The sequence below is a fragment of the Hesperophylax consimilis genome, chromosome 12, assembly GCF_061612785.1.
Source record: "Hesperophylax consimilis isolate HC1 chromosome 12, BYU_Hcon_1.0, whole genome shotgun sequence".
In the NCBI taxonomy this organism is placed as follows: domain Eukaryota; kingdom Metazoa; phylum Arthropoda; class Insecta; order Trichoptera; family Limnephilidae; genus Hesperophylax; species Hesperophylax consimilis.
In genome coordinates, this window is record NC_142847.1 from 4976615 (window position 1) to 4989247 (window position 12633).

General features: G+C 35.6%; 1 protein-coding gene across 1 annotated transcript; it reads left to right on the forward strand.

Moving 5' to 3' along the window:
- Positions 1–5814: 5814 nt before the first annotated feature.
- Positions 5815–10280, forward strand: LOC149419032 (uncharacterized). Its single transcript, XM_089637656.1, has 2 exons — positions 5815–6754; positions 8386–10280. The coding sequence occupies exons 1-2, from the start codon at positions 5815–5817 to the stop codon at positions 8472–8474; spliced, it is 1029 nt and encodes a 342-aa protein (XP_089493782.1). The 3' UTR covers positions 8475–10280.
- Positions 10281–12633: the final 2353 nt, after the last annotated feature.

Below are 12633 nucleotides of genomic sequence, written 5' to 3' on the forward strand. Positions count from 1 at the left end.
CCACACTCCGTCACTGTCATTTGCATTGTTTCTCGTGTTCAACAGCTGTTATTAGCAAGTGTGTCAAAAAGTGTCCTCGCTCTTTCGTACACACTAAATAATAATAGCTGAAAATGAGACGAATGGTGCCGTGCCATTTCGTTGTAATTGTAAAAGCGCGCCAACGTAGGTACGTACGCACATTATTCAACGAAACTCGAACAAAATATTTCCAGATGGGTTTTCAAACTTTGACAAAGGATAAAACATTGGTGACATGTGGTGAAAATATGAATAGTAAATTTTTTATTAAAAAAAAATGTTACCGGACAGCATAGTGCCCATAACATTTTTTACTCCAAATGTGCTAAGGAATAGCTGGTAAAAGTTTGTCGGGTACGTGCCGATACACCCTGTATTGATAAAATTATATGCTTTTTTGTAAATTTTTTTGGTACTATTAAAAATATTTGTCACTTCTGCATAGTTTATAAACGAATTAGTATTGGCTTCATTGTTGCCGTGAAGGATATTGTTGTCGCTTTCCTAAAGTTTCTAGTGAATCCTCGATTACAGCATACTGCTGATGATAGATCGGTTGTAACTTGTAACCTCTCCTCTTTTCTCATGCACGATACATGTGACGCAAAGAGAGGTTATAACGGAGCTTTCAGTGGTAGGACTACACGCATAATATCACGTGATGACGAAAATGGCTTCAAAGCTCTCGAACGGAACATTCTTGTAGGGAAAGTTCAGAAATCAACAGGCCACTCGTAGTATTGAAAACTTATAATGATAATTATAATTGCTGGGAAATCTAATACATATTTCTTGTTTATGTCCAAAGAATGCTCAGTTAATCTGCATACATTGTCTATTGAAAGTGAGATGACGGCTAGGCAGCCATTTTCTTCCACTTCCCGCGCTTTCTAATTAAGATTATTTTTTGTTCAATCGGCGGCATTGAAAGAAGAGTTATTCATTTGTCAAGAACAAGAGAAATGCTTCCCGATAAGTGTTTGTTTTGCTTACTGGAAACTGGGTCAGGTATGAGCTAGCAGCAGCTGGTGTGTGCATCGTGTGCCATGTGTAATATGTGCAGTCATGTGCAGTTGTGCGCATGTGCAGTGAAGGGTGATCAGGTGACGGAAATATTCCGCAGGAAAAGGTTGCTTTCATAAATATTTGCATTAATTGTGTCATTTGTGAAAAAAGGAAACTCGTTATATTTGAGTTAATTCTTGACTACTGAACCTACTAATGAATAATTTAAAATTTTTATTACTCATCTCAACTCATGATCCCCTGGGGATGCTTGTAAACTGGCCCGGGGGTCGGCCATGTGCAGGCGCAATTGGAGCAGTCCGCTCCGGGCGCCGAATTGCTAAGGCGAAAAGGATCCAAGGAGCCAAGGAGCTGATAATACTTAACACCATTGATGTATTAGTCAATACCTAACACCTAATATAGCACCCTTGAGGTTTTTACTAGCGCCAGACTCCGTGCGCCATTTTTATCACTATCTCTTTTAGGGTTGAAGTTTCACTGAGAAAAATAAGTATTCCCGACTTATTAAGAATCTCTTCAAAATATTGGTAATCTGGTTAAAAACAGGATTGCTGAAAAACGTCTCTGGAAAATGCTCGTGCACTTGCCTTGATAATAATATATCATGATGAAATGAGAAAACATTCAGATTTTCATGAACACGTGTTCCGACATCGTGATAATATATTCGTAATTACTAAAAGTTCATCAGGAAACATGTTAATTCATTCAGCCCCGCAATCCAGTTTTTAACCGGATTACCAATAATTTGAAGAGATTCTTAATAAATTAGCAAATCTAATTTTTCTCTAAAAAATAAAAAATGCATCTATTCAAGTATAACCTGTAATTTTCATTTCGTTTCTATTTCTCTCATAAATTTTCTTTTCTTTCATTCTATGTATTTCTTCAACTTTCTAAATCCATCTTTTCTTATCATTTCCTGTTAAGATATTAAAATTAGATTAAATCTCTGCCACCTCGACACGTGCTCAGCCTAGGGACGTGGTTTATTCCAAAATAAGTATTTGTGTCTGTCTATTTATACTTGGTTAATTAATCATATTAAAATAGTAATAATAATAATTAAGGCAGCAGGTGGAAACTATGTTTATCTTACTCTCCAGGTCTCCAGGCGGGGTCCCTCAAGGCTTGCTCTTCGACCTAAGTTATCCAGACTATAGTTACGCCACACTTCATTCGTTGAAGGCCTGCAGTCCCGTTTTTAATAGGAATATGGATAATTTGACCAGATTTTTAATAAATTGGCAATATTTTTTAACAACAAAACCCTAGGTGCAATATAAACTCTAATAATAATTGGCAAATACAGTAGGTAAATACGTTTATCAGTAAAGATTAATATATTACCTACTTATTTTTTTTTATTACTTGGTACAATATTTTTTTTTACATTTCATAGTTATCCAGTAATGTTATAATATAAAAAAAATAATATAGATAATACATTTAAAGAGAAATATATATAATCTTGTGTGTTTGGGAGTGATTTGTGTTTTATATTGGTTTTGTGTCTTACGTGTAGGTTTTATTATTTTATGTTATAAAATTTTGGTAATGTTGTCTTTTTTGTTCTTTTATCCATTTTGTAATTTTGTGTCTGAATTTATTTTTGTTTTCCTCAATTTTGTTATTATAGTGTCTATCAATATTGATAGTGTCTTTGTCCAAAGTTTGTATTTACTGTCGGAGTTTTTATGTTTTCTTTGTACGCTTGTCTAACTGGTTTGTTAGATATTTAGTGATATTTTGTGTATGTTGAAATTTGTTTTTTTTAATTTTATTTTTTATAATTTAACTGGCGTATATCTAGTACGTCACAATTGTTGAATATTTGGTCTGTATTAGTCAGTCTATGTTTTTTTAGTATTACCTTTAAGTTCGTTTTCTGTGGGATTTCTATGTAATCGATAGCTGAGTTTGTTGCTCCTCCCCAAGCAATAATTCCATATTCTATAATTGATTGGCAAAGTAGCAAATTACGTTGTTTTATTTTATATATGTTTCTTATATATAAAATTAAATATTTAATTTTATTTATTTCTTATTTTATTTCGGTTAGATCCATTACTACACCCCCCTCTCCCTGACACGCCAAAACATGTTACTTTGCAGGATATTTTGAATTATAAACCTTTAATTGTTTCAGTTTTTAAATAAATCTATTTGGATTACACTTTTGTTTTGGTTATGAATGAATGCAAATCTTGGAATTGAACTTCTTCCCGACGTCCGATCGAGCTGAAACTCGTTGTTGATATACTCCTTGTTGATGACAATGCATTCTGCCAACTTTTGGTTTCGATCACGTACACAACCGCGAACAAATACGCATTTCTCTGAAAGCGGATGAAATTGCAGGAGTTAATGTACGAAATAAATGTCAGTCCTACCCTATCAGAACTTGGCGGGGTTGTTAGAGTTGTCGATCAGCTGGCGGCACTCATGCACACACACGCATTTTTCTGATGTTTGATGATGTTCAATTTTGCAGGCTACCGACATCTGTAGTCTAGAAATTTGAAGTTACTACGTTTAACCAAAATGGTGTGAGTCCTTGCTTAGAAAATAGTGTCAATTTGGTCGGTATAGCAGGTTTCATTTTTACTGCTAGACATCACAATGACAAGTGTTTTATTTACATGTAGTGGGTTTTGAAGTCTTTAAAAAGGCTCGCATTATGTATTTTTTCGTTCTTTTCTCAACAATAACTCGATAATAAACAAGCTCATAAGTCAGAGCGATCGTAGCAGTGTTATTCGCACAGTTTCTTTATAAATATTGTACCTGTTTCAATAGTTTGAAATAAATGTAAAGTGGTATCAAGAAAACCAGTTTTTATTCAAAAAGGATCATCCCCAATTTTTAACATATGGTCCTTCGAGCCGGATTACGATCAGGAGATTGTATGTAAAAAAAAAAAACAAAGAACCAGCAGCCAAAAGGATACAAAATTGATTGAAACTGGAAATCATTAAGGAAAGTGGACCACATCGCAAATCTGAGATAAGTATTCAGTGCTTTCCTTCCTATCATCCATTTTATGTTTATTCAGGTCTCATGTAATTTAAACGAGATTAATCTTAAATAGAGTCAATATTATAAATAAAATCACTACCCACTTGAAAATAAGAATATAATATTATTGAATAGTGTTCTCAAATAGTATTGTCAAGATTGTCGTGGTATTCTTTCAAACGGGTGTTTGCTAAAATAAAATAATTGTCAACCGATATTAACAAAATATAATTAAAAATGGAAAATATGAAGTCATTAATAAACAAACGCGGCGTAATCAAAGGAAAACTAACCCGATTCGCGGATTCCTTAAATGCATTGTCGGTAAATGAAATTAAATTAAGATATGAGCGGGTGAAATCATTGTTAGATGAATTCGAAGCAGTTCAACAGAAAATTGAAATGCTACCGGATTCAGACGAAATTGAAAATTATAGTCAACGAGAAGCTTTCGAAAACCAATATTTCTCAGTTTTGGCAACGGCCAAAGGCGCGATCGAATCCGTCGATCAAAGTAAGGTGGAAATTAAACTACCCAACCTCCAATTACGGGAATTTCATGGCGATCAGAAAAATTGGGTTAATTTCGTCGAAACCTTCAAGACTTTAGTCCATAACAATAGAAATTTAAGCAACGTACAAAAATTCTTTTATTTGCAATCAACTTTAAAGGGAAACGCATTAAAGATAATTGCTAATCTAGAAATTTCTGAATTAAATTACATTTCCGCTTGGGAATTATTAAATGAACGTTATGCAAATTTAAGAACTACCGTTCATAAACACATCCAAGCTCTATTTTCATTAAAAGACATGAAACAAGAAGAGCCTGTAGCATTGAGGTATCTAATTGATGAAACAAACGTTAGTTTAAAGGCATTACAAAATATCGGGGTCAAGGTAGATCAATGGGATCCATTGGTTATTTATATAATATCAAATAAATTAGACGCAGCTACCCGAAAAAATTGGGAACAATATATATTACAAGACGAATTACCGACGTTAAAGGAATTCTTAAAATGTCTATCTGCTAGAGCCCAAGTATTGGAACTGATGAACGCTTCTGAGAAAAAATTTTCTAGCTTACATAAAACACAACTAGGCAACAATAATTGCAAAAAAGATTCATCAGTATTTTTAGCAGTAAAGGCTAACAACTGCATTTATTGTAACGAGAAAGGTCACCATATTTATTATTGTAAAAAATTTCTGAAATTAAAATTACATGAGAGGATTGATGCTACGAAATCAATCCAAGCTTGTTTTAAATGTTTAAAGGTGGGTCACCAGGCACAGAGTTGCAAGGCAACCTTTTCTTGCAGGCGTTGTGGCAAGGATAATCACAACACCTTACTACACAATGAGGTACCTCTGCGGGAGGCCTCCAATATGGATGCTGATAACGAGGTTTCAGTATCGAATTTTTCTGCATCGGATAAAGCAGAAAAAATAATATTATTGTCAACTGCCAACATAGGAGTTGTGGGTAGTAACAATAAAATTTTTAAAGCCCGCATTCTGATTGATTCAGGGGCCCAGTCAAATTTTATGAGAGCAGAATTTGCTAATAAATTAAATTTACCATGTGAATTGATAAACAAACCCGTTTCTGGGATCCATAATAACATCACTCACATAAAAAAGAGAATTTCAGTGGAGATGAATTCGCTTCATACTGATTATAAAAGTGAAATATCATGTCTGATTTTACAGGAGATTACAACAAATTTACCACAAGTGACAATGGCGAAAAAAGACTTCAAGTTACCACGAGGATTGGAGCTAGCTGACCCGAACTTCAATATAGCTGCACCCATCGACATCCTGTTGGGCGCGGAGAGCTTTTGGGAAATCCTAACCAACGATAGATTGAAACTCGAATCGGGACCAACACTTCAACGTACGCAACTGGGATGGATCATATCAGGACCAATCCACATGTACCCAAAGCAAAGGCCTGTATCAGATTGTTGTAATTTATCTATAAATAAAATAAGTCACCAAATAGAAAAATTTTGGAAATTGGAGGAGATTAATCCCACTAAGATTCTAAATCATGAAGAAAAGGCTTGTGAAGCCAGTTTTGCTAGTACTCATACTAGACAAGACGACGGTAGATACGTAGTAAGTTTACCGCGTCGAGCATGCATTGATCAGCTGGGAAGTTCATTGCTCACTGCTGAAAAAAGATTTAAAAATATAGAAAGAAAATTTGTGTCAAATCCCGAATTGAAGACACAATATATACAATTCATGCGTGAATATGAGGAATTAGGTCATATGGAGGTGTGTGACCAGTCAAAGGGGGATCGTGAATCCTATTTTTTACCTCATCACGCTGTAATAAAAGAATCAAGCACTACTACTAAAGTGAGGGTCGTTTTTGACGGCTCCGCCAAAACTTCAAATGGAATTTCTCTCAATGACGCCTTGATGACAGGACCTGTTATACAAAAGGACTTATACACCCAACTATTGCATTTCAGGAAACATCAAGTAGTACTGACGGCTGACATCGAGAAGATGTACCGCCAGATTAATGTGTGTGAAGCGGACCGTGACCTGCAGAAGATAGTGTGGCGCGAGTCGCCGCAGGAGGTGCTCAAGCATTACCGTCTGAAGACAGTCACATATGGTCTGGGGCCTTCCTCTTTCTTAGCCACTAGAAGTCTACGGCAAATTGGTATGGATAACAATATAAATTTTCCTAGAGCTAGTCAGGTCATAGAAAATGACTTCTATATGGATGACTTGTTAACCGGAGGAGATGACATGGAATCCTGTAGAGAGTTAAAAGAGCAATTAATCAACATCTTTTTGTCTGCGGGGATGACCTTGAGGAAATGGAGGTCCAATGTCTTGGAGTTGTCAGCCGAGTCGGGCCAAGCTAAGATTGCCGAATCAGGCAATTCTGAAAAAATTATTACTGACAATCCAAAGACTGAGAAAATATTAGGATTAATATGGAATAATGAATCTGATTATTTTTCTTATGTAATAATGAAACCATCAAGTCGAACCGAGAGTAAAAGACAGATATTATCTTGCATCGCATCAACCTTCGATCCATTAGGTCTTCTAGGACCGATTATAGTTGTAGCCAAATTGATAATGCAGAAGTTATGGCAGTCTAAAGCAGCGTGGGATGATCCATTGCCTAATGAAATATTAGCACCCTGGAGGTCCTACCTTCAAGAATTAATTCAACTAAATGTGTTGAAAATACCAAGAAAAATTATTTGCAGGCAATCTACATATCTACAACTACACGGTTTTTGCGACTCATCTGAGAAAGCGTACGGAGCCTGCGTTTACATGGTGTCGGTGGACCATGTCGGTAAGCGGCATTCACATTTAATAACGTCCAAATCAAGAGTGGCGCCATTGAAGTGTATTTCCCTGCCCAAGTTGGAGCTTTGTAGTGCTGTGCTACTGGCTAAATTAATTAAAAACGTAAAACAAGCGTTAAAAATAGTGGAGATCGACACACATTATTGGTGTGACTCCATGATAACGTTGTGCTGGCTGAAAGGTCAACCTACGAGATGGGCTACTTTCGTTGCAAACCGAGTAGCCGAAATACAAGAACTTAGTGATCCAGATCTATGGAGACATGTATCATCAGCCGACAATGCAGCAGATATACTTTCAAGAGGAACCACTACAGATAAATTGATAAATTCTGCAATATGGTGGAATGGACCAAGTTGGTTGACCGAGGGAGTCAACGCTTGGCCTATATCAAATATTTCGTGTTCAAACCCACCTGAACTCAAAGGCAAAAATATTCTATTATCCACAGATATTCAAGAATGGGAGATATTTGAAAAATTCTCATCATTTATTAAATTGAAAAGAGTTACTGCGTATGTATTGCGATTTGTCAATAACTGCAGAAGTGTTAAGGGTAAAATTTCAGACAATTTAAGTGTGGCGGAATTGGAATCAAGCTTGAAATGTCTATTGAGATCAGCTCAAATACACGCCTTTCAAAAGGAATTGAAAGAATTAAAAAAACCATGGCATCGTCAACAAGAAAAGTAATTTAAAATCTCTTAATCCCTTCTTACATGATGGTCTAATATATGTAGGCGGTAGGTTGAATTTGGCTACACATTTATCTTACCAACAAAAACACCCAGTTATCTTGCCGGCTAAACATAAGCTAACTGAATTGATAATACGTCACTACCATTATGTAAACCTACACGCAGGACCTCAAGCTTTGTTAGCTAAAATACGATTAAAATTTTGGCCCATCTTTGGTAAAAATACTATTAAAAAGATATTACATAAATGTGTTGTATGTTTTAGATGTCGTCCCCGAACCGGTCATCAAATCATGGGAAATTTGCCACCCGAAAGAATTACGCCGAGTCGTCCTTTCGCTATCACCGGAATAGATTACGCCGGACCAATTCTAATTAAAAGTGGGACGCTGAGGAAGGCTTCCCTCGCAAAATCGTATTTATGTATCTTTATTTGCTTCTCAACCAAGGCCGTTCACTTGGAATTAGTTTCGGATTTATCTAGCAATGCTTTTTTGAACAGTTTAAAAAGGTTTATATCCCGTAGGGGACAACCTGAAAAGATCTTTTCCGACAATGCTAGTAATTTTAAAGGAGCTAGCAGCAGGCTCAAAGAGCTGTACACCAGCTTGAGGGAAAACAACGACAATATTCAAAATTATTTAGTGAACAGAGGTATTGAGTGGAAGTTCATAACCCCTCGAGCCCCTAATCAGGGAGGTTTGTGGGAAGCAGCAGTAAAATCAGCAAAATTCCATTTATATAGAATCACTAACAATTCTTCATTAACATTTGAACTCTTATATACCTTAATTTGTCAGATTGAGGCCTGTTTGAACTCCCGTCCATTAACTTCCTTATCCGACGACATCCATGATTACCAACCTCTTACCCCAAACCATTTCCTTATAGGCACTGAATCCTGTATCATTCCTGAGAGAGACGTCCGGGCGATACCGGACAACAGACTAACTCAATATCAGAGGATCAGTTCGCTAATTCAATCTTTTTGGTCTAGATGGAAGCAAGATTACCTGATGGAACTACAAAAGAGAACTAAATGGCAGACCAGCACTCAACGGGCACTGCAAAAAGACGATCTGGTGATTTTAAAGGAAGATCATTTACCTCCACTTTTATGGAAAATGGCCCGAATTCTGCATACACACCCTGGAGCGGATGGAGTAGTACGAGTTGTTACACTAAAAACACCTCAAGGAGTCTTTGTGAGGCCCATCACAAAGATATGTCTGATGCCCCTGGATTCAGACACTAAACCTGTAATTGACGTCCCGGACCTTACCAAGGATTGATTATGTACATTACACTATGATGCTTATCTTCTCGACTCCACCTTGGATGGATCAAGCAGAAGACCTGAGAAGAAAGAAAAAAAAAAAAAGAACAATAATTGTGTTGTGTTCAGTGTAAACTATATTATTTGTGTTATTGAACTATTTAAATATGTAAAAATTAGTATGCAGACGTGTGTAATTTAGTCATTTTTGAATTTTTTTTGGTTATTTAATAGGATTAATAATTTTCTAGTTATCTTTAGTTTATTAATAGAGTAATTCAACAGCATTTATACAGTTAAATTTATAAGTTTACCAGTAGGGCATAAAAAAAGGGGGTTTTATTTTGTTAATTTCTGCTATTTTGAATTATTTTGTTAGTATTTTTGTGGTATATTTAGATTAAGAATTTTTAGTTTATTCTGTTTGGTTTATAGTTTATTTTTAAATAGATTATCATTCAAAAATTTAGTGCAATTTTTGAATCCCGCCCCCTGGCAATATGTTCAATTTTGCAGGCTACCGACATCTGTAGTCTAGAAATTTGAAGTTACTACGTTTAACCAAAATGGTGTGAGTCCTTGCTTAGAAAATAGTGTCAATTTGGTCGGTATAGCAGGTTTCATTTTTACTGCTAGACATCACAATGACAAGTGTTTTATTTACATGTAGTGGGTTTTGAAGTCTTTAAAAAGGCTCGCATTATGTATTTTTTCGTTCTTTTCTCAACAATAACTCGATAATAAACAAGCTCATAAGTCAGAGCGATCGTAGCAGTGTTATTCGCACAGTTTCTTTATAAATATTGTACCTGTTTCAATAGTTTGAAATAAATGTAAAGTGGTATCAAGAAAACCAGTTTTTATTCAAAAAGGATCATCCCCAATTTTTAACAGATGACATAACATTTAATAAATATAAATGTACAGCAGTTAATGTAGGTACTATCCAATTAGAATTTGGCTTAGGTGTTAGCGTTGTTGACTCCAATGCCTGGGAAGGATGGTTCAATCATCAGTCAAACAAACAAAAAATATAAATACATCCATTAATAAAAACAAATATTTATATATTATTTTCCCATTTGATTATTTTGTATTTCTTATATGCTTATATAATGCACTTGTATAATGTGGATTGACTAGATGATCATTTGTGGAAAAGTGTGTGGAAGGGATTAGTTTTTCCTGTGGGGAAGATTTAACCCGGACATAAAGTCTCAATAAATATATATTTCGAGCCAAACCCTCTGATATGAAAATATCTGGAATCGGTGAATTATATTCCCATTTGATATCTCGTGAGTTGACGTGTTGTTCTTGTATTATTTTATATTTATAATGCTTATATAATGCACTTGTATATTGAGGATTGACTAGATGATCATTTATGGAAAAGTGTGTGGAAGGGTTTAGTTTTTAGGGAAGGTTTAACCCGGACATAAAGTTGTAAAATTAAAAATAATATCATATTTAATGATAAAGTAATGTTTACGAGACAAGGATTTTATGTATAGTACAAAGGATAAGAACATATTGGACCGACAATCAGAAGGCTGCGGGTTCAATTCCTGTCGGCGGCATTTATTTTTTCTCGGAAGATTTTTTTACAATTTATATGTATTTAAGTTTAATAACTTGCTTTCTCCTAAAAAACATATATTTTCAAATGTATACTGGAAATTGGATATGATTATTCCAAGTAATCATATTTTTCGATGAACCTGTGATTAATGTTTGCGGTTATGTGCAAATTAAAATGATTCCCATCGGATATATACAGGGTGCGCCAGAGAAACTTACTTATTTGAAAGTTCAATAAAAACAAAAGCGCTGTAGTTATTGTTGTAATTCTTTTTTATTTGAAAATGCAATGTACCAAGTTTTTTTTCATACTGTCTTAAAAATTACATCTTTAAATGGCGACCCTCATCGCGCATACACTGGTTAAGTCGTTTTTTGAAGTTCTCGTCCACTCTTCTCAGCATATCAATCGGAATATTGGCAATAGCATCGCGAATGTTGTTCTTCAGGTGATCTATGGTCCGTGGTCGATCGACATAAACAAGGGATTTCAAAGAACCCCATAAAAAAAAATCACATGGAGTCAAATCCGGAGAGCGCGCCGGCCATGGGAGATCGCCTCGGAGAGAGATGAGGCTGTTGGGGAAATGTTGTCGCAGCAAATTCATGCCCGCTGCACTCTAGACCACAGCATAATGGCAACTAACGAGAATGGGAAACAAACTTGGGGACGTCCTCCTCCAGATGCGCCCCCTCCCGCCCCTTTACCTGCCCAACTCAACGGACGGGAATTTTTTCAAATAAGTAAGTTTCTCTGGCGCACCCTGTATATCTAATAATTGTTAATTGTTCATAGAAAATTATAATATATTTCTACGCTCGAGTTTGGCAAAACCGCAAGATATTATAACGGTCTCAACTCGCAATTAAAATTCATAGACTGGACTTTGTTGTAAAATGGTTTAATTGTTAATAATAATCAAATCGGTTCAGTGGATCCAGTTCATATGTGAAATGTATAACACATATTATAAAGATGTACCTACTTTTGTGGTGTGAATAGAATTAGTATTTTATTCATTTTCTAGACCACATTAAACTGCTGAATAGTCCATTGACTCGAGAGTCGAAATCGCCCAAAGCAGTGATATTCAAACGGTACACCTAACTATTACAAATATTGAATTAATTATTTATATAGTTCTGTTAAAGATCGCGTCGGGGCCGAGAGAATTGCACGGATACACAGAAAAAAATAATTTTTGCTACTTTATTAATAATCTCTTCAAATTATTAGTAATTCCGGTTAAAAACAGGATTGCAGGCCTTAACAATGAATTAACAGGTTTCCTGATGCGCTAACTCCTTCTTTAGCCAACGTTGTCCGAAACGTTTGCTAAAGAAGGAGGTAGCGCAACACGGCATAATACCCCAAAACCAATTCACTATAATGAAGAAGAAGTTATGTTTTTTCATCCAACTAAAAATACGAACGAAGAGCTTTTTCTGGGTTAACTATTTATACTTCGCGAAGAGTTGAAATTTTCTTCAAGGGCTTTTTTTCCCTTTTTTTTCATGCGAATACTGCACAATCGTTTGGAGCCAGTGAGACTATGGCATCCCCAATCGGGGTATGTTGCGAGGCTGAAGATACTATGGACGGGAAGGAGATGGGGAGAAGAGGAAGATCGGTTACTACTTGGCTATTCAGATCTG